This window comes from Bos javanicus, chromosome 22 (genome assembly GCF_032452875.1).
Source record: "Bos javanicus breed banteng chromosome 22, ARS-OSU_banteng_1.0, whole genome shotgun sequence".
Lineage (NCBI taxonomy): Eukaryota > Metazoa > Chordata > Mammalia > Artiodactyla > Bovidae > Bos > Bos javanicus.
Genome location: NC_083889.1, coordinates 25,094,569 through 25,117,578, shown reverse-complemented (window position 1 = coordinate 25,117,578; position 23,010 = coordinate 25,094,569). Strand labels below are relative to the sequence as shown.

General features: G+C 39.0%; 1 protein-coding gene across 1 annotated transcript in view; it reads left to right on the top strand.

Annotated features, from left to right (window-relative positions):
* Positions 1–23,010, top strand: part of CNTN6 (contactin 6) — a 319,039-nt gene that overhangs the window by 171,671 nt on the left and 124,358 nt on the right. The window contains exon 5 of the mRNA XM_061396383.1: positions 15,728–15,823. Within this exon, the coding sequence (XP_061252367.1) occupies positions 15,728–15,823 (96 nt within the window). The remainder of the gene's footprint in view (positions 1–15,727; positions 15,824–23,010) is intronic.

Here is a 23,010-nt window from a genome sequence, read left to right as displayed (position 1 = left end):
AGTTACAGCAGGAAGACAAGGTCCCTATTCTCCTTATAGTCTAATTTGGAAAAATTGAAATAAATTAAACCAATCACTGTTTCTGACAGTGATTAGACCTTTAGGGAAAAAAGTAGAGAGTGATAGGGAGATGCTATTTTAAATTGTTTGTCCAAGAGAGGTTTCCCTAAGAAAGCAGCATGTAGTCAGAAATTTGAATGTCAGAAAGAATAGAGCAGTGTGGGGATCTGGAGGAATTTTTCAAGCAGAGGAAACAAAAGGGCAAAGGACTCTAAAGGGGAGAAAGCTTATGTTCTGAGAAACATGAAAGAAAAGTATTCACTGAGTTTTCCTGAACAACAGATGAAGTGGAAAGAAGGAGCATAACCTAACCTAACCCTGGTATGTATGTTAGTAGCTCAGTCATGTCTGACTCTTTGGGACCCCATGGACTATAGCCCGCCAGGCTCCTCTGTCCATGGAACTCTCCAGGCAAGAATACTCCAGTGGGTGGCCATTCCCTTCTCTAGGGGATGTTCCCAACCCAGGGATCGAATCCTGGTCTCCTGCATTGCCAGCAGATTCTTTAACTGTCTGAGCCACCAGGGAAAACATAACCCTAACTCCAACTTTAACCCTTAAGAGGCTTAAATAATTTAGTAAGTGATTTAAAGTTACTTTTATTTCTCTGAGTTCATACTGTGTGCCAGCACTGTACTATGCATTGGGAATACAAAAACAAGCCCATTTACTCATTTTTCACAAGGAAGTCATACACACAATTGCAGTTGGGTAATGGCACCCCACTCCAGTACTCTTGTCTGGAAAATCCCATGGATGGAGGAGCCTGGTAGGCTGAAGTCCATGGGGTTGCTAAGAGTCGGACACGACTGAAGCAACTTAGCAGCGGCAGGGTTTATAAGTATTTTCATGATACATGAACTAATGAGTAAACTCTACGTTTAAGAGATTCTTACGATAAGTTATAATGAAACACAAGCAATTTGCTTATTTTTTATGTGTTAAATCAACCATTACTTCTTGAGCACTTGTCTATGAGATGCAGATACTTAAAGGGAACCTGAGAGATTCAGCAGAATGAGTCTGAGACTGAAAGCAACAATTTCAACTTTGTCAGAAAGAAGTACTATAACCCAGACCAATTTCATTTATATGAAACTACTACCAGTAGGCGCTTTGTGACTCTTGAAATCTGGATAAAATCTACTCACTCTTCTCTAGGAGAATCAGTGTTCAGATTCATGTGCGTCCCAGTGGACAGTCATTCATCCCAACCATCATGTCCAGCTCCACCTCTATCTCTGCACAGCCTCATACAGTTTTCCTTCTTTTCCTCACCCTGATTTTGATCCAAGAGTGGATGGAGCTGTTCTGTCTGCCACATAATGCACTTGATAAAAACACACTCACATTGTCTTTGGTTTGTAACAAAACACTTATAAAATCTGGTGGAGGAAAGATGTATTGACACAACATAAATTACTTTAGGTTGAGTAGACTTTTTCTGAAAGACCTTTAGAATTCTGTAAGCTGACTTCCGTTTTGTCTCTGTTTCTCTCTCCCCTCTACCTCCCAATCCCATCCCTGTTCACTCCTAATACAAAGCACCTCTGGTTCTCTCAAAAGTGTCCTGTCTCCTGATCTGTCATATCCTCTGGAGCTCAAATGGCCCGTTTTCTTAAATCATTCCCAAACTTCAGGACAGGAGTTTGAGTCAACTCTGGGAGTTAGCGATGGACTGGTGTGTAGCAGTCCATGGAGTTGCAAAGAGTTGGACATGACTGAGCTACTGAACTGAGCTGAAACTTCAGGCATCTATACATTAACTATGGGGTCTGAAAAATATTCAGGCACCACATATACTATTATTTATTTTTCCCAATCAAATTGATTTTATATTTTTAGTAAATATGTTTAAAAGTACATATTTATGACCACTGTATCCAGAAAATTAGTGTCATTTGTGATAAGAAGAAATTTTTAAAGAGCAATGCACAGCTTTTAAAATGAATATATATATATATATATATATTTGTTTGTATAACACTTAAGTGCATCAACCATACAACCAAGTATATCTATCCCATATATTACTAATATCTTCCCTGTTACCCTGTCAAGGTTACTATAAGTAGTTACAAAGATGAAGGAAGTGAAAGTGCTTGGGAAAACAATGGGATTTTATTTAAATTAGGTGCACGCGCTGGCTCTGGCTTCTGCTCTCTCTCTGGTCTCTCCCTTTCTGTCTCTAAATGACAATGCATGCAAAAGTCCTTATCAGTGAACCTCAATTCCCCTGAGGGCTGAGCTGATGAAAGCTGCAAAGAAAATGCAGATTACATCTGTGACTCCAAAGACCTTGCTCAGAGTAAAACAATTTAATAGGAAAAAAAAAGTATTTAGCAACAACCATAAAGTCAATCTCCCTAATTTTAGTTGTGGAAGTTCTTGCAAATTGAAATCCATAGAATAAAAACTCTGGTAAACTCAGAGCTTAAGTGTGTCAGAGGTCTTTGAAAAGATTTCATTTCATACTCTATGTGTAAGCAGGAGTAGTAACACATTTTTGCTAGGAGTTCTGCCCCATTTCCTTGAAAACTCTACCTTTTATATTCTACATAGGTTGCAAATTTTGAAATCGAACTTTCTGATTAAACCATCATGATGAATAAAAGGGCATATTATGTGTATTATGTGTAGAAGAGGATTCTGGTTGGTGTAGCTGTTCATATTTACCCCTCTTACCAAGGATCCTGGAGCCATACTTCAAGGAAATCGCTCCCGTTTACTGTAATGAGCATCACAAAAATAGATCAAAAGGGAGAGAAGAGTGAGATTGCTCCTGAAAGGACATAGGTTCACCATATCTTCCACCAAAACTAATACCTCCAGCCCTCTTAGCTGATGATCTGGCACAGGAGCTAATTACATCTGAAGCTCTGCCTGAACTCCCTCAGACCTCTGGGAGGCCAGTGATCAGTTTGGCTTTTTTGCTACCATGTGTGAGGACTTTTGTACCAGGCTAGGACTTTCTTTCCAAAAAGGCAGGAAGACTTTTGGATAAAAAGAAATTCTGCTTTGCCTTCCTCTTTGTCCCTTCTCCCCTTCCTCTGGTTTTCCCCTCTCCCTCCATGGTATGACCAGAGTGGTATCCTGAAGAGCTGAAAATGCTTCTGGAGTCAGAATTAGGTAGGAGTCCCTTTCTGGACCTCTTCTAGCTGTTCAGCCTTGGGTAAGTTAATTAACCTTTCTGAACTTTGTGTCATAGTAGCTATATCTCAAGGACACCGTGAAGATTAAATGTTATGGTGTGTATCAAGTTTCAGTAACTGTGAACTATGTCAATAAATAAAAATTTCCTTCCATTGTGCTGGAAAGCCCCTTTCACTGTGCCCCTCCAAGCTTAGTGGATGCATTCAAATTTTTAACTGAAATCCAGTTAAACCCCAGCATTTTTCAGATTAGCTACTTTGATGGTCAAAATGGAATACTTCCTCGCTGCCATTCATGGCTCCTTAGCAAAATCTTCAAATGTTCATTCTGGAAAAAAGATAACCTTGATCTCTCTCTCTTTCTCTCTCTCTCTCTCTCTCTCTCTCTCACACACACACACACACACACACATCTGAGTCCATTTCTTCCCACATGCTATCAGTTGAGTTCAGTCGCACAATCGTGTCCACCTCTTTGCAACAATAAGGACCACAGCACACCAGGCTTCCCTGTCCATCACCAACCAACTCCTGGAGCCTACTCAAACTCATGTCCATTGAGTCAGTGATGCCATCCAATCATCTCATCCTCTGTCTCCTCTTCTCCTCCCACCTTCAATCTTTCCCAGCATCGGGGTCTTTTCCAATGAGTCAGTTCTTCACATTAGGTCACCAAAGTATTGGAGTTTCAGCTTCAGCATCAGTCCTTCCAATGATTCAGAACTGATTTCCTTTAGGATGGACTGGTTGGATCTCCTTGCAGTCCAAGGGACTCTCAGGAGTCTTCTCCAATGCTACATGGTGCATTCTTTATTCACCTGAAGACTGACCTCTTCCAAATACTCCTCTTTTTTCACTTGAGCAACACTTGTAAAATTCATTAATCAAGGAACACAAGTAGCCTTAGTAAATCTCTTTAGAGATTAGAGATTACTGACTAAAAATGTACTGGCATCGTCCTTCTTGTGGAATAAAAGGCAGGAAAGTGAGCATTTGCCAAAAGGCACAATCCAAGACCAAGAAAAAGCAGAACAGCCTAGCATTTTTCTGGCTACTCACTCACCAGGCCGAGAGGTTTACTTCTGCCTCCAGTTGGGCTGTGTAGCTTTCTGAGCAGAGAGGTGCAATGACCTGCCATCTAACACTCTTGTCAAGTTGGCGAAACATTCTCTATAGTAAAATACAATGTGATGTGGCTGTGCTTGGAATAAAATGCATATGCTTTGAGTTTCAGCCTTTTTTTCTTTCATTAATTCACTGAGCATTTGAGCTGGCCACTGGCTGAGCAGAAAAGGGAGTTCCATACTCAGTCTTTAAGAAAATACATTTTATGACATCATCAGCCATTGAGATGAGAACAGAAAATGAAACCCATTTAAAATTTCTAAACATCCTTCTTTTGTTGATCATTAACAATACACAGTTCCCAATAACATTTATTTAGTACCTAGCATCTTTAAAAAGTTTTAGAGATATTACATCTCTATTTCTCTGACACAGGGGCTGTTGGGAGCTCCATTTCATTCATTTATTTATTCATTTTTGGCCTTGCAGCTGTGGGATCTTAATTTCCTTACCAAGGACTGAACCCGAGCCATGGCAATGAAAGTGCCATCTGCTAACCACTGAACCTCCAGTGAATTACCAGTAGCTCTATTTAAAGTGGTGAGAATTGAGATAGAAAGAAACTATAGAATCTGCCCTGCATCAACAGCTGACACATAGTGGATACCATTATCCACTTGAACTTATACTCTCTGATCCTCAACCTGTGTTCTTGATCATTTTGTTCCATCACCAATTATCTGGTGCATAATTCCTTAGTGGGATGTTTAATCTTTGAATGCCTACTTAAACTTCTTCTTTTCTTTTCAGAAACACTGAAGATCTGCACTCTTCAGTAACCTGACATCTCAGTCTGTCCTATGCTATCAAACTTATATTGCTCCATCCTTCACTTCTGCTTCTCTTTCATTCACCTAGTTTTAACTATAGGGAATGCGCAAATTTAGAAAACAAGATGGACAAGTCATGTTTAGAAATTTTTTTTTTCAGTCATAGCTTACCCTGCTTTTACCATCATTAGTCATAAAAAATGAGTCCATTGATAGAAATTCAAATCCAGTCTTGAATGTATATTATAATAGACCAATTATTTCATAGTTGTTTCCTTGTTCTGTTTATTAAACACTTTTCTCTCTGAAAATCTTGATGCTAATCCAATAGGAAAAAAATCTTTTAGCCCCCTCCTCACTATTATTCTATATTTTTTTCTTAAAAAAAACATAAGGAAATGGTTCTCATTAGATTCGTTATTCTCAGAAAACCAAAGAGCAGCTCACTTGCTCTCTCCATTTATTTCTGAAGTTTTATAAAAAGCCCTTTATACCAAAAAAGAGAAATTTAACATGGTTTGTAAATGGATTTGACACCAGACTCTCTTAGGGTATCTCTTTACTTCCTGCTTGCATATAACAATTCGAAATTTATGCCCAATATCAAGACTTAGCTATTGCCCCTTTTACAGAATTTGACAGTAGTATTGTGCTTTATTAGGTTATGTCATGTTACTGAGTTGTACTAGGAAACACAGTAATATTGCAAACTCTGTAACTGAAAATGTGGTGGAAATCATCTTGAAAATGATGGTGGAAAATGAAACTGGTCTAAGTAGACATATTTTTGTATGCTACTTAATAAAGACCTGGGAGAATTAATTACAGTACCAAGAATTTCAGCTTATTCAAAACCACCCAAGAAATAAGAAATAGTAACAATTTTGGTGTTCTCCATGAGCAGCCCTCTTCCAAGGGACAAGTTAATAGAGATAAAAATTCAGAATCACCTTACTGCAATGTCTTGAGATCCATAAAGAGTATTTTGATTACAAAAGCTACACATGTTGTATCTGGGAATTCAGCAGAACTAATGCAGAACTAGAGACTTATTCTTGATAATTTTCACCAGTTCCCTTTCACTGGGCAAAGTACCAGCTTCTGGCACAGGAAGATGTTTTTCTGTGGGCAAAAACAAGAACATGTACCTCCAATGTGGGAGCTGTATCATGAAGGTGAACATGTGCTCCTTGGTCCTGTTTACTTCAGCACCAGCTCTTAATGCTGAGGCTTCTTCAGAGGATTTGCAAAGGAGGAAAACAATATTTGATTGATGGAGACCCAGGAGCAGAGTAAAGGAAATCTTAGAGCTGAAAATCAGATTTTGTGTCCTCAAAGTGATCAAAATTGCTGTTGAGGTGTCGGAAGAGAGAAAATGAGCGCTGGTCTGGGGGCAGATCATACGGTCTGTGTCTTGGATTAGATGCTAGTTAGAGAGGCAGTTAAGTGGTTAAGCAAATGTCCTCTAGAGCAACGATATTTGGAATTAAATTTTATTTCCTTTACTTACAAGCACTGTGAAGTAGGATAGATCCATCAATTTCTGAGTTTCGTAGGCGGAGCTGGAGGGAGGTGGACTTCTTTGCAGAGGAAAATGGGGAGATTTAGTTTTCCATTGCTCTTCAAAAAGAGGACTGTAGTGGGAACATTATAGAAAAGACAGAAAGAATAGAGATAAGTTATAGAAGGAAGGAACTAAATAACTTTTAAGAAGTAAATATCTTATATTGGATTTTAAGGTGTTTGGGTCACATATTACTAAATTAATAAGCTTGACAATAGAGGCACAAAGTGTGGTAATGGTGGTACTCCAAATTTGTGTGTGTGTGTGTGTGTGTTAGCAGGTGTGTATATCTGTATGTAGGCCAAGACATGTGGCTGAGTTCCTGCTTTGCAGGGACAGGTGGATGCAGACAAATCAAGAACACATGTGAAGGGAAAAAAGAAAAGATGCATAGGAGTAAGGATATCAGAAAGGAAAAGTGAAGAAGTCAAAGTGTTAGTCACTCAGACATGTTCAACTCTTTGCAACCCCATGGACTGCAGCCCAGTGGGCTTCTCTGTCCATGAAATTCTCCAGGCAAGAACACTGAAGTGGGTTGCCATTTCCTTCTCCTGGGGTTAGGGCTAGGATTAGGATCTTCTCAACTCAGGGACTGAACCCAGGTCTCCTGCATTGGTAGGCAGATTCTTTACCATCTGAGCCACCAAGGAGCTATTTCTAAAGCCTGACAACACAGCACTCCCCACACCAACCCAAGAATTTGCAGAACTCTTTGGAAAGGCATTGAGCTTTTGTGTTGGTTTGTTTGAGCTTGGAGTGGCAGTTTATGCCAGTTTATATGTTGCAAGGGGCAGGGACATCCCAGTTAACATCTGGAGAGAACAACAGAATAACATGTTGCTTGCGAGAGTGAGTCCTGGAACCAGACTATCTCCTTTTCAGTTCTGCCTTGACAAGTAAAAACTGTGTGGTCTTCAGTCAGTTGCTAATCCACTATGGACCTCAATATTCTCCTGTGTTAAATGCATGTGATATTGGTATCTACATTCCAGGGTCATCATGAAGATTCAAGGAAACTGCTTCACTGAGTGTTTGGTACATAGTAGTTATTCTTGCCGTCTATGGGGTTGCATAGAGTCAGACACGACTGAAGCGACTTAGCAACAGCAGCAGTTATTCTTGATATATGAAAGAATAAAGGAAAAATAAAGAATATTTAAAACACTGTAACAAAGTCATTCATGCATTGCCAATCAACAAAGATTCAATAAATAGTTTTATTTTTACTTTGAACAACTCAACTACTCTATGTCCTGCTTGAAGCATGGACCTTTTCCTGGTGAAGATTTTTCCTGTCTCTATCTTTTCAGGTGCTGTTCTCTTGATCGGGGTCAACAAACCCTGGGTACCCACAGACTTCCTCTCAGTTATGAGAGTTGGCAAACCACTGGCCTCCTTCTGTGATGGGGGCTGGCACCGCCAAACATATCCTCTGACTGTGATCCTCAGGTCTTGGCAGCCAATACACAGTTTTCTTGCTTTAATTGGGCTGAGATTCATTCCTACATGTGGCAGCTGCAAAGATGTATTCTCCTTACAATTAGGCATTGCAACGCTTAGCATTGCTTGGACTTAATTTTAAGTACGTTTTGGTGGCCCTTTTCCCTCCACTGCACCTTGGTTGCTCCAGGAGAGAGCATATGGCCCAGTAATTCTTTAAAGCTCATTTTATGGGCCATTCTCAGGCACTTCCTGCTGGCCTTTGGAACAGAGCCTTGTTTGTGACTGCATTTTTGCTTATGCTCCTGCCAAATGCTTCCTCCAAAACCAGCAATAAAACCGCAGGATCCGATAAGCCCTGGTCATCAGAATGGCTTAATGAGAGCAACCTCGGCAACTGGGGTCTTTAATAGCAACCAGCACGGCAGGACTTGTGCCTTGAGTACCAGGACAGCCTGGGCAGGTCACCTTTGTGGTTTATGGGAATTTCTCCAAATAATACAAAATTTGAGACCATCTCAGGGAATGATCTCACATTAAGCTATTTTTTTCTTAAGCAAAAAATGGATAGGACAAAAACAGAACAGGGTGGTTCTCTCTGGCTTCTCCTTATAGAAGAATAGATCTGGAGTTTATAAAGGTCTTACAGAGAAAAGAAAATATCACTGGGTTTGTATGGCTACCTTCACTGTACATTGCTTCAAAATTATGTGAATTATATTATGTTGCTGGCTGGCAGAAATGTACTTGAAATACAGGTTGGATACTTAAAACAGATTTTGTTCAAAGTATATTCACATGAAATGTCACTTAAGGTAAAATTAGATCTTGTCTATGATCTCTGTGCTATTAAACAGTTTTAAAATCTGAATTATTAATTAAAACCTGTGAACTAGTACTATTTTAAAATGATTGTGTTTTGATTGCTAACAGAACTTGGGTGGCTTTCAAAAGAAGTTGATTTCCTTTTATGTTAGCTAATAGAAACCCCATTATAATCATAAAAGGCATGAAGAAATTATGTTACAAGTGGATGTTATTTAAGTGGAAGTTAACACAGAATATATTAAAGTACCCATGGTCTTATCAACAGCGTGTTATAATGGCTTCTGATTAACACTGAAAACATGATTGATGGTAGTGTGAGCATGGAACACTGACAATGGGACACTGAGAGAATGTAATTGAAAGCTTGTTAATTTCATACAATCATTCAATTTCTCTCTACTCCTTTGTGACAGCTTTTGTTTTTATGACCATTAAAAAGTCATGACAATTTAATGAGACCTTTCAATGATAATAGTAATGAGGGGAAAAAAAAAACCATTAAAATTCTCACTTGTTATCACTGCTAGAAATAGAAACAATCAATATATTAGTTTTTGGTTTTAAATGCAGTTTGTTAGCCTGATTCTTAATGCTGCTGCTGCTAAGTCGCTTCAGTCGTGTCTGACTCTGTGTGACCCCACAGACAGCAGCCCACCAGGCTCCCCCGTCCCTGGGATTCTCCAGGCAAGAACACTGGAGTGGGTTGCCATTTCCTTCTCCACTGCCTGAAAGTGAAAAGTGAAAGTGAAGTCCCTCAGTCATGTCCGACTCTTTGAGTATGTAAAATGATGCAAACAAGTCTAGTCAGTAATTGACATTAAGTGTACCAAAATGTTATGGGCTGACAGTTATACTATAGCCAAAGAAGAAAGGGGGGCATATTTGTTTAAAAATCCTCTAGAAGAAATATGCAAGGCACTCTAGTTTCCTGATAGCTCAGTTGGTAAAGAATCCACCTGCAATGCAGGAGACCCTGGTTCAATTCCTGGGTTGGGAAGATCCACTGGAGAAGGGATGGGCTACCCACATCAGTATTCTTGGACTTCCCTTGTGGCTCAGCTGGTAAAGAATGTGCCTGCAATGTGGAAGACCTGGGTTTGATCCTTGGGTTGGGAAGATTTCCTGGAAAAGGGAAAGGCTACCCACTCCAGTATTCTAGCCTAGAGAATTCAATGGACTGCATAGACCATGGGGTCACAAGAATTGGACATGACTGAGAAACTTTAGCTTTCTAGATCCTAAGCAGGTATAAAGCTAATGACTGCTGAAGATGAAAGGAAAGAGATTTAGTTGGGAAGAAGCAGACTATATCTTGGACAAATATTTTCATTATTAAAAGTAGAGCATACATATGTATGTATATATATGTATCAGTTCAGTTCAGTTCAGTTCAGTCGCTCAGTCATGTCTGACTCTTTGCAACCCCATGAATTGCAGCACACCAGGCCTCCCTGTCCATCACCAGTTTCTGGAGTTCACTCAGACTCATGTCCATCAAGTCAGTAATGCCATCCAGCCATCTCATCCTCTGTCGTCCCCTTCTCCTCCCGCCCCCAATCCCTCCCAGCATCAGAGTCTTTTCCAGTGAGCCACCTCTTCGCATGAGGTGGCCAAAGTACTGGAGTTTCAGCTTCAGCATCATTCCTTCCAAAGAAATCCCAGGGCTGATCTCCTTCAGAATGGACTGGTTGGATCTCCTTGCAGTCCAAGGGACTCTCAAGAGTCTTCTCCAACACCACAGTTCAAAAGCATCAATTCTTTGGCACTCAGCCTTCTTCACAGTCCAACTCTCACATCCATATGTGACCACAGGAAAAACCATAGCCTTGACTAGATGGACCTTTGTTGGCAAAGTAATGTCTCTGCTTTTTAAAATGCTATCTAGATTGGTCATAACTTTCCTTCCAATGAGTAAGTGTCTTTTAATTTCATGGTTGCAGTCACCATCTGCAGTGATTTTGGAGCCCCCAAAAATAAAGTCTGATACTATTTCCACTGTTTCCCTATCTATTTGCCATGAAGTGATGGGACCAGATGCCATGATCTTAGTTTTCTGAATGTTGAGCTTTAAGCCAACTTTTTCACTCTCCACTTTCACTTTCATCAAGAGGCTTTTTAGTTCCTCTTCACTTTCTGCCATAAGGCTGGTGTCATCTGCATATCTGAGGTTATTGATATTTCCCCGGCAATCTTGATTCTAGCTTGTGCTTCTTCCAGCCTAGCATTTCTCATGATGTAACTCTGCATATAAGTTAAATAAGCAGGGTGACAATATACAGCCTTGACGTACTCCTTTTCCTATTTGGAACCAGTCTGTTGTTCCATGTCCAGTTCTAACTGTTCTTTCTTGACCTGCATACAGATTTTTCAGGAGGCAGGTCAGGTGGTCTGGTATTCCCATCTCTTTCAGAATTTTCCACAGTTTATTGTGATCCACACAGTCAAAGGCTTTGGCATAGTCAATAAAGCAGAAATAGATGTTTTTCTGGAACTCTCTTGCTTTTTCCATGATCCAGCGGATGTTGGCAATTTCATCTCTGGTTCCTCTGCCTTTTCTAAAACCAGCTTGAACATCAGGAAGTTCATGGTTCACGTATTGCTGAAGCCTGGCTTGGAGAATTTTGAGCATTACTTTACTAGCGTGTGAGATGAGTGCAATTGTGTGGTAGTTTGAGCATTCTTTGGCATTGCCTTTCTTTGGGATTGGCATGAAAACTGACCTTTTCCAGTCCTGTGGCCACTGCTGAGTTTTCCAAATTTGCTGGCAGATTGAGTGCAGCACTTTCACAGCATCATCTTTCAGGATTTGAAATACATATATATGCTCTACTTTTAATAATGAAAATATTTGTCCAAGATATAGTCTACTTCTTCCCAACTAAATCTCTACATATATACATATATATGAAATTACATATATACATTACATCAGTTCAGTTCAGTTGCTCAGTCGTGTCTGACTCTCTGTGACTCCATGGACCACAACATGCCAGACTTCCCTGTCCATCAACAACTCCCCATCCAACCATCTTATCCTCTGTCATCCACTTTTCCCACCTTCAATCTTTCCCAGCATCAGTCTTTTCCAGTGAGTCAGTTCTTCACATCAGGTGGCCAACGTATTGGAGTTTCAGCTTCAACATCAGTCCTTCCAATGAATATTTAGGACTGATCTCCTTTAGGGTTGACTGGTTGGATCTCCTTGTGTCCAAGGGAGTCTCAAGAGTCTTCTCCAACACCACAGTTCAAAAGGATCAATCCTTTGGTGGTCAGCTTTATAGTCCAACTCTCACATCCATACATGACTACTGCAAAAAACACAGTTTTGACTAGATGAACCTTTGTTGGCAAAGTAATGTCTCTGCTTTTTAATATACTATCTAGATTGGTCATAGTTTTTCTTCCAGGGAGCAAGAGTCTTTTAATTTTGTGACTGCAGTCACCATCTGCAGTGATTTTGGAGCCCCCCAAAATAAAAACTGTCACTGTTCCCACTGTTTCCCCATCTATTTGCCATGAAGAGATGGGATTGGATGACTTGATCTTTGTTTTCTGAATGTTGTTTTAAGCCATCAATAGGTTTTTAATTCTTCTTCACCTTCTGCCATAAGGGTGGTGTCATCTGCATATCTGAGGTCATTGATATTTCTCCCAGCAATCTTGATTCCAGGTTGTGCTTCATCCAGACCGGCATCTCACATGATGTATTCTGCATATAAATTAAATAAGCAGGGTGACAATATACAGCCTTGATGTACTCCTTTCCCTATTTGGAACCAGTCTGTTGTTCCATGTCCAGTTCTAACTGTCAGGAGGCAGGTCAGGTGGTCTGGCATTCCCATTTCTTGAAGAATTTTCCACAGTTTGCTGTGATCCACACAGTCAAAGGCTTTGGCATAGTCAATAAAGCAGAAATAGATGTTTTTCTGGAACTCTCTTGCTTTTTCCATGATCCAGCGGATGTTGGCAATTTGATCTCTGGTTCCTCTGCCTTTTCTAAAACCAGCTTGAACATCAGGAGGTTCATGGTTCACGTATTGCTGAAGCCTGGCTTGGAGAATTTTGAGTATTACTTTACTAGCCTGTGAGATGAGTGCAATTGTGTGGTAGATGTTTTTATTGGAGAAGGCAATGGCACCCCACTCCAGTACTCTTGCCTGGAAAATCCCATGGACGGAGGAGCCTGGTGGGCTGTAGTCAATGGGATCGATAAGAGTCGGACACGACTGAGTGACTTCACTTTCACTTTTCACTTTCAGGCATTGGAGAAGGAAATGGCAACCCACTCTAGTGTCCTTGCCTGGAGAATCCCAGGGATGGGGGAGCCTGTTGGGCTGCCGTCTATGGGGTGGCACAGAGTCGGACAGGACTGAAGCAACTTAGCAGCAGCAGCAGCAGCAGATGTTTTTATGGAACTCTTGCTTTTTTGATGATCCAGCAGATGTTGGCAATTTGATCTCTGGTTCCTCTGCCTTTTCTAAATCCAGCTTGAACATCTGGAAGTTCACAGTTCACATACTATTGAAGACTGGCCTGAAGAATTTTGAGCATTACTTTACTAGCATGTGAGATGATTGTAACTGTGCAGTAGTTTGAACATTCTTTAGCATTGCCTTTCTTTGGGATTGGAATGAAAACTGACATTTTCCAGTCCCATGGCCACTGCTGAGTTTTCCAAATTTGCTGGCATATAGAGTGCAGCACTTGCACAGCATCATCTTTTAGGATTTGAAACAGCTTAACTGGAATTCCATCACTTCCACTTGTTTTGCCACAGTTCTGGTTCAGTCTCTACAGGGTCTCTGGGTCCTGGTGCCCACAAGGTTAGTTTGAGACCTCTGAGCATCTCTGGTGGGTAAGGGGTTTGATTCTAAATGCGATTTCATCCCTCTACTGCCTTGCTGGGGCTTCTTCTTTGCCCTTGTACGTGGGTTATTTTCTTTGGTGGGATCCAACATTTTCCACTCAATGGTTGTTCAATAGTGAGTTGTAATTTTGGAGTTCTTGCAGCAAATGAGTGCACATCCTTCTACTCTGCCATCTTACACATGTCCTTCACTATATATATATATATATATATATATATATATATATATATCGGAGAAGGCAATGGCACCCCGCTCCAGTACTCTTGCCTGGAAAATCCCATGGATGGAGGAGCCTGGTAGGCTGCAGTCCATGGGGTCACTGAGGGTTGGACATGACTGAGCGACTTTGCTTTTACTTTTCACTTTCATGCATTGGAGAAGGAAATGGCAACCCACTCCAGTGTTCTTGCCTGGAGAATCCCAGGGACGGGGAAGCCTGGTGGGCTGCTGTCTATGGGGGTTGCACAGAGTCAGACACGACTGAAGTGACTTAGCATAGCATAGCATATATATATATATATATGAAATTTACATATCAGGTCTAGTGATTTATTTTTTTTTAATTGTCATTCATGAAAAGGAAGCAAAGTGCACAAAAAGAATACTCATTTGGGAAATAATACTTGGAGAGATAAAGAGTATGAGAAATACAATATATTTCTCACACCATTGGCCATCTAGATGGTATTAACACTTGGTGTGTAGATGGAGAACAACAAATTTTTTTGGATATTTCTTCTCAAACATAATAGGTGAAAGTTAAATGTGAGTTTCAACTTTTTCTATTCAGCTGCAAAAGATGTCTGGAAAAGTATCTTTGGTTAGAAAAGTGTAATATTTACTCTATAAACCTATAAACCTATTACTGTGAAAGAAAGGGCAGTAGATTTTGGTAGACAATTAGCAGTCTCTACAACAATTATTACAACATGTAAATCATATTTATATGTATGTGTGTGTGTATATATATATATATATGTTTTGTTATATGTTTTGTAATTGGTCTTCTACTTTTACCTTTAGTGAATATAATAAGAGCAAAGTCTATGTCTGCTTTATTTACTAATACATCGTTTACCCTTAATACCCTTCCTATCTTTTAGTAGGTATTCAATACAAATTTGTTAAATCACTGACTGACTGACTGAATGAATGAATACAAGTGATTTTCCAGGCAAAGAAACTAAGGTTCAGACAAGTTATACAGTTTAGCCCTTTCTAGAGGCTGCTGCTAAGTCGCTTCAGTCGTGTCCGACTCTAGAGGCTGGGTGACCATTTTCTAGGAATGTTGAATGATTTATAACTCAGATGGATAGCTTAATAAGACAGTTAGTAAGCTCTCTTCCAACACTGAATGTCTATGATTCTTCGGTGTTGTAGGAAATTACAACACTCCAAACAGGACCACGAAGCTGCTTTGTGAAGGAGTAGATCAAGAGAAATTAGAAGATTTACCTTTTTCCTTGGTTCAGTCACATATTATTCTTTCCCTCACAACATTCCAAGCTAAGCTCTCACAGGCTTCATCCCCATATCAAAATGGTTACCATTAATCTAAAATGCTAGAAGATTGCAGCAAACTTGCCACATACCTCTTTTAAATCATGCCTTCCTTGGGCAGAAAAGTAAATATGTGCTGTGTTTAAAAGATTTCCTGTTGAGCTTCAGGCTGCCTGGGAGAATAAAACAGATAGTGAGTTATGTTAATAAATGTCTTTATCATATATTCTGCATAGTTGTACTAAAATAAAAAAAGGAAAGACAAAATTTTGAGAGGTAAAACCAGTGTACATCAATTGATTATCAACTAAATCTTTTGGTCGGACAAGTGTGAGTGTTCATTGCTGTTGCCAGTTTTTTCTTCTTAAAATTTTGTTCTGCAAAGCAATTAGTTCTAAATCTGCTTTTCTGTTTTTCAAGATATCGAAGACTTCGAAACGAAAACAAGAAGCACAGTGTCCGTCCGAGAAGGTCAAGGCGTGGTGCTTCTCTGTGGTCCACCGCCACACTTTGGAGGTATGGTTACTTTCGGTCACACCATTAATTCGGCCACTCAGGGGATAAAGTAGGCATAGTAGTCCTTAGTGCCAGTGGTAGCCCTCCATCAAATCTAAGGGACTATGAAAGTTTTTCTGGCTCATCCTGCTGCATCAAGTCCTAATCCAAGTCTTTTCTTCTAAAAACATATTCAATCACTCACTCAACAGATATGTCCTTAAAGAGACGCAGTATGGCCCTGTACACACGTGTGAGCGTTGGGGCTTTGCAGTGAAATGATCACAGCTGTAATCTGTGGTTAACCTACATGGCAAAGAACGATTTGTTTAACCTTTTTAGGCTCAATTTACTCAGCTGTAAAGTAGAGATACTAACTGATGCCTATACTATAGGACAGTCACGAGTGTTAAATGAGCTAATGAAACTGTGAAAAGTGAAGTTGCTCAGTCGTGTCCGACTCTTTGCGACACGTGTCCGACTCATTCCTCCATCCATAAAATTTTCCAGGCAAGAGTACTGGAGTGGGTTTCCATTCCCTTCTCCAGGGGTTCTTCCTGACCCAGGGATCAAACCCTGGTCTCCCGCATTGCGGGCAGATGCTTTTACCGTCTGAGCCACCAGGGAAGCCCAAGCTAATGAATGTAAACCAATTAATTTAACAGCCAGGTTTTTATTTTAAAAAGAAAGCTAGGACTGTTATTTTATTTTAATTATTGGGTTCCATGGAGAAGCAAATTTCAACAGCTGTTCTGGAAACCTCATGCTAACTATTGGAAGAGGAAAGTTGCCCCTTTAATTGGAAGAAAATGTTACGGGACACCAAATCAGGTTATCTCCTGATGATGGTGAAAATCAAGCAGTAAATGCTATTCTCTGCTTTGGAAGAATCTGGATTAACTGGTGAACTACCCAGTTGCCAGGGATCTAAAGCACCCACTGATTCTCACCCCACTGGTTTGCAATTTCTTAAAATCTGGAGAGTTTGGTACAATTTGGTAGATTCTCAGCCAGCTGTGATCTTGGAGGAAGTCAGTGTAAAAATATCCATAAAGTCATTTCAGTTAGTACGATCCGATATCATACTATGTTATAAAAGTGAAATCCTCTTAGTCGTGTCCTACTCTTTGTGACCTCATGGAGGATACAGCCCCTGGAATTCTCCAGGCCAGAATACTGGAGTGGGTAGCCTTTCCTGTCTCCAGGGAATCTTCACAACACAGACATCCAACCCAGGTCTCCCACATTGCAGGAGGATTCTTCCAGCTGAGCCACAAGGGGAGCCCAAGAATACTGGAGTGGGTAGCCTATCTCTTTTTCAGGGGATCTTCCCGACCCAGAAATTGAACCAGGGTCTCCTGCATTGCAGATGGATCCTTTACCAACTGAGCTATGAGGGGAAAGCCACACCATGTTATAGTTCGGTTCAGTTCAGTTGCTCAGACATGTCTGACTCTTTGCAACCCCATGGACTGCAGCATGCCAGGCTTCCCTGTCCATTACCAACTCCCGAGGCCTGCTCAAACTCATGTCCATCAAGTCAGTGATGCCATCCAAACATTTCGCCCTCTGTCCTCCCCTTCTCCTCCTGCCTTCAATTTTTCTCAGCATCAGGGTCTTTTCCAAGGAGTCAATTCTTAGCATCAGGTGGCTAAAGTATTGGAATTTCAGCTTTAGCATTAGTCCTTCCAATGAATATTCAGGACTGATTTCCTTTACGATGGACTAGTTGGATCTTCTTGCAGTCAAGGGACTCTCAAGAGTCTTCTCCAACACCACAGTTTAAAAGCATCAACTCTTCGGTGCTCAGCTTTCTAGTCCAACTCTCACATCCATACATGACTACTAGAAAAATCATAGCTTTGACTAGACAGACCTTTGTTGACAAAGTAATATCTCTGCTTTTTAATATGCTATCTAGGTTGGTCATAGCTTTTCTTCCAAGGAGCAAGCATCTTTTAATTTCATGGCTGTAGTCACCATCAGCAGTGATTTTGGAGCCCCAAATCACTATATGAAAATAAAGTATGTCACTGTTTCCATTGTTTCCCCATCTATTTGCCATGAAGTGATGGGACCAGATGCCATGATCTTAGTTTTTTGAAGTAATGTTATAGTTAATTTAATAATAATAGCAAGTACTTACACAGTACAGATCTAAATACTTTATATGTTTTAGATTTTTAATTCTGTAGAACTACTAGTCGAGGGAGATACTATGATGTTTCTTGTTTTATGGATGAGAATACTAAGATACAGAGAGGGTAAGTAAATGGTCCAGTGTCATGAATCTTGTAATCATGAAGCCAGACATCAAATCCATGCAGTCTGGGTCCCAGACCCTGGATAGATCCTAACCACCAATGTCTCTTATAATTGATTTCCACTTTAGAACACGAGGATTTTTTGAAACAGATGGACAAATTTTAAGAAATAAGTGAAAACAACTTTTCTTCTAATATTAAAACAAATATTATTTATGATCCTTCACAAACTTGAAGTTATTTTTGCCATTACTTTCAGTGTCATACAATCTTGTGAAATGCTAACACAAAAAGAAAAAAAAAACAAACATACAAACCGTAATTGGAAGTTAGAAATATTTTTATTCAATATTATTACAGAGTGGTATGTCACTTTGCTCACTAGCAATATTAGGGAAGAGTTACAATACTTTCAACGTTACCTGATAAAATGATATTATTCCAGAGCACACAAAAATTTGATAGTGCTTATTTTTTAACAATTAAAAAAGAAGTGAAAGTGAAGTCGCTCAGTCGTGCCCAACTCTTTGTGACCCCATGGACTGTAGCCTGCCAAGCTCCTCCGTCCATTGGATTCTCCAGGCAAGACTAATTGAGTGGGTTGCCATTTCCATCTCCAGGAGATCTTCCCGACACAGAGATCGAACCTGAGTCTCCCGCACTGCAGGCAGACTCTTTACCATCTGAGCCACCAGGGGCTCCATTTTTTAACAATAGGAAGGTTATTTTCCAGTACCATAATCTAAGACAAATCATGCAAATCATGTTTGTTTGTACTGTCGGTCTATGTCATTTTATACTCTGACATTGGTCAAAGAGACTTGACAGAATCATAGACTAGTTTCAACTTTGTTTGAAAAAGTTCAACTTTTTCAACTAGTTCAACTAGTCTCAACTTTTTTACTCTAAATAGGAACAGCAGACATGTAAAATACTTCTAAATGAATGTCATTGTATTTTTAAAAGGCAGTAAAGTAGGAGAAGATTTCCCTGGTCACCTTGTCACCTACCAGTGAAGAAGTATATGTTGATCTTTTTTTTTTTTTAATTTTAATTGGAGGCTAATTACATTACAATATTATGGTGGGTTTTGCCATACATTCACATGAATCAGCCATGGGTGTACATGTGTTCCCCATCCTGACCCTCCTTCCCACCCCCCCTCCCCATCCCATCCCTCAGGGTCATCCCAGTGCACCAGCCCTGAGTGCCCTGCCTCATGCATCAAACTTTTCAAGTATGTAAAACTTTCATTTTAACAGTGCCTGTTTAATATCATGAAATTAACTCACAGATATACAAAACCTACCTGAAATTAAGTCTGTTATAACTGAATAATGAGTACCTGTTGCATACAAATTATGACAAATTTGACTGATACCAAATTCTGTTTTGCAATATATAATGCTCTAGCAGGATTCCAAAGGCATTTATCAATATTGACTTCATCCAGGTGTTATAAGGATTTTCTTCTAAGAGCCATGGCTTTCTCATATCTACAATGACAGGAATGCTGGAATACTATTCATTTTTCCTTCATATCTCTCTCAGATCAAAACTGAGGGGATTATTGACACCATTTGCCTCAATTATACAAAGAATTATTAATTCTTTAAAGTATTAATAGAGTAATTGATTCATTAAATGTTAATAATGGCAATAATAACTACCAGTTGTTGAATTGTTACCCTCAGCAAGCACTATAAGGCTTTCCATTTATTTTCTCATTCCCAGTATTCCAATAATTAAGAATAATAATTTTAAAATAAGAACACTGAGACTCAGACTAAATCAATTTTTAATTAGTAAATAAAGACAAGATTCCAACCCAGAACTTTCTGACTTCAAAAATTGCTAGTGGATAAACTCTGTGGTTAATTCTTCAACCTCAATTTATTTATTAGTTTCAAGAATCTTACACCTCCAAGTTTGCTAAAAGCCCTAAGAGTGTCTTTACGTCATTAAAACAATTCATTCTTCTTTTTTCCTCACCTTTTTGTGAGGGTGAATTGTGCAAAGAAAAACCTCAAGAAAGAAAAGGAATGTATTTGTCAGATAAGCTTTAAATTGCATTAGTGGACAGCTAGTTGAAAGTGGGCCAACTCTACATACAGACATTGTCTATCTTTGTCTGTAATTTTCCTTGTATTTTATATATATATATATAAATATAATATATAATATATTATATATATTATACTGTATTTTATAAATATACAAATAATAATATGTTATTTATATATAAAAACAATAAATATATTGTATTTTTATTATATATATAATATATATATTATATATATATATAATTCTAAGCTCATTCAGGTGGTTGGGTGAATTCATTTCCTTAGAGTTATAGGCCTAAGGTCCCCATGTCCTTTCTGGTCAGCTGTCAAGGGCCACTCTCATTTTATAGAAGCTGCCCACACTTCTTGCCACATGCCTCTACATTTTCAAAACCAGCAACAGAGAATCTCCTTTGCATCAGTTCCCTATAATAATTCAAATCTCTCTAACCCTATCCAGTCCCAGAAAGGGCTCATCTGAATAGGTCAGCACCATCAAAGATAAAGCCACTTTTCCAAGTCAAGTGTGCCATCTATTCTAACATAATCATGAGGGCTCACCATATTCATAAATCCCATCATACTCAGATGGTGGGCAAGGGTCAGTGGGGGGTATTTTAGAATTCTGTCAGCCATAATTCACTTTCCTTCCTTTATTTCCATCTCTCTAAAGGCTCCATATTTGCCTGCACACCTGGCAGTCATAAAGACATGCCCTAGAAGTATACCAACTGGGACAGACAAAGTCAGCAGGGCAAGATGGAGTAAATGTTGGCAAGGCCAAATTTATTCTTATATCCAGTATGTGAATAGCAAAGACTCGCTGTAAATATTAATAAAGCTTCTCATAGAGAAAGGTGTTATAGACTCCATAGTTCTAGAAGGCCATATGAGCTGAAATTCTCATATCATTTTTTGAAAAATTTGGTTCTGTTCTATGTGTACCTGGTATGTATGGTCTATGTACCTAGTCCACAGCAGTGAATCCCTCAAGGTGTTCAGTAACAAGTGAAAAATCATATTAAATGTGAAATCAGAACATCCTGAATTCTTCATGCTTTCTCTCTAATGTGTTCACAAAAAACTTGCATTTTTTTTCTTAACAAGGCCTGTCAAATATATTTCAGTCTGTTTTATATATTATTTTAAAAAAAAACTTTGGGACAGTAAGAAAAATATCAACTAGGCTGAACACTAGACATTTACCCAACAAAGAATAACTCCAGGACCCAAACTAACAAACAAACAAAAGAAAGTGTGTAAATGGATTTCCCATGAAAATAATTGGTCACGACTCAATGAAATAGTAGAATAATCAGCATAAGCCAAACCGAAGCAATGCTGTTATATGGATGTCCTTTCTTTCAAATAAACGACAGGATATCTCAGTAGACATTCTTATGGACAATTTTTAAGGCAACAACAAATGCAGACCCAGGAAGGGAGGATTTACAGATAAAGTTTATTTTAGCAGAAAGGTACCCACAGTGGAAAAGAAGAGAAGCCTAGGCAATAATACCAGAACACAAAATTGGCACGTTCTGCTGTATCTCTTAGAAATGTGATTTTTGGAAACACAACGGGAACCATTTGCTTTACTCTGTGGAGAGAAGCGTATTTTCTTCCATAATTCTACTTCCTTAGCAGAGATAAGCTCCTTGAATGTGACTGAATATATGCCAGAAGAGACGGACTCATTCTTCCTTTCTGTTCTCCTAAAATATGACTTCAAAATACTTCAGAGAAATGTCAGTTATAATGAAGGTGTGGTGGAAAGAACACACTGGATTGAAACATTTCATTCCCCATTAGACCTCATTTTCCTTTCTCCTAAACTCTCTCGCTGGTAGTCTATGACTTCATTTATCTTCACACAATATTTAAAAATCTCTTCCATTATCTGCTATATGTTTTATCCTTAATTTGGATATACACCTCAGAAAAATACAATTCTCTTACTTAGCTTCTTGGTTCTTGGCAGAACTAAAATTTGGATACTCAACTAAATAAAACCCTTTTCTTTACTCCACAATGTCTTTAGAGAATTCTAAGGTCATTCCTAGAAACACAGATTCATGTGACAAAAAATGGCAATATAACATTTATTTTACTTATTCATATGGGGGAGGGGGTCACAGCTTTGGAATGGCCTTTGAACTGCTATGCAGAAAGGTCTTTACCTCTTGAGATCTCACTCAGCTCAAGGGTGAGCTTTTGTTAACATCCTTCATCACCTGTAACAAAGATTCTGCACAAGTCAGTTTGCAACAGGACTGAAAATGGAGTTTCCTCTGAATTTTTAAAATGAACATAAAACTCTTGAAGCAAAAGCTATTGCATGAATCTGAAAATAAGCAGTCAATAGATCTTCACGAGTGCAGTGAATGAGTCTGGCCTCACATGAAATTTTGTTTAAAAATGACAGGGTATAGAAATGATGCATGTTGTCTAAAATAATTAAAATCACCTTCACTGTGAAATCACAGTTTTATCATATTGAAAGTAAAGCAACATTCTTTCTCTTTATTTTCTGGATATAAAACTCTCAATCCTGGGCTCATAAAAATCGTAGGTTTAAAATTTGTTTTAGAGGAAATGTTCCATTCTTTCCTCAGATACAACTTTTAGGTTTGTTGAACAATTGGATTTATGCCAGTAGTTAGGAACATCTATGTCTGTAGTAGAAAGATAACACTACTGTTTGAGCACAGCATCTGTATTTGCGTCAATAAAAATATTGACGATTCAAACTAAATTGAAAATCATTCTCAGCAAAGTCTCAAAATTGTGTTCAAGAATAAAGAGGACAATCATATTGTCCTATTGAGAAAACATGCTAAATTTTCATATCTTCTTCCTACCAATTAGTTTTTTTGTTGTT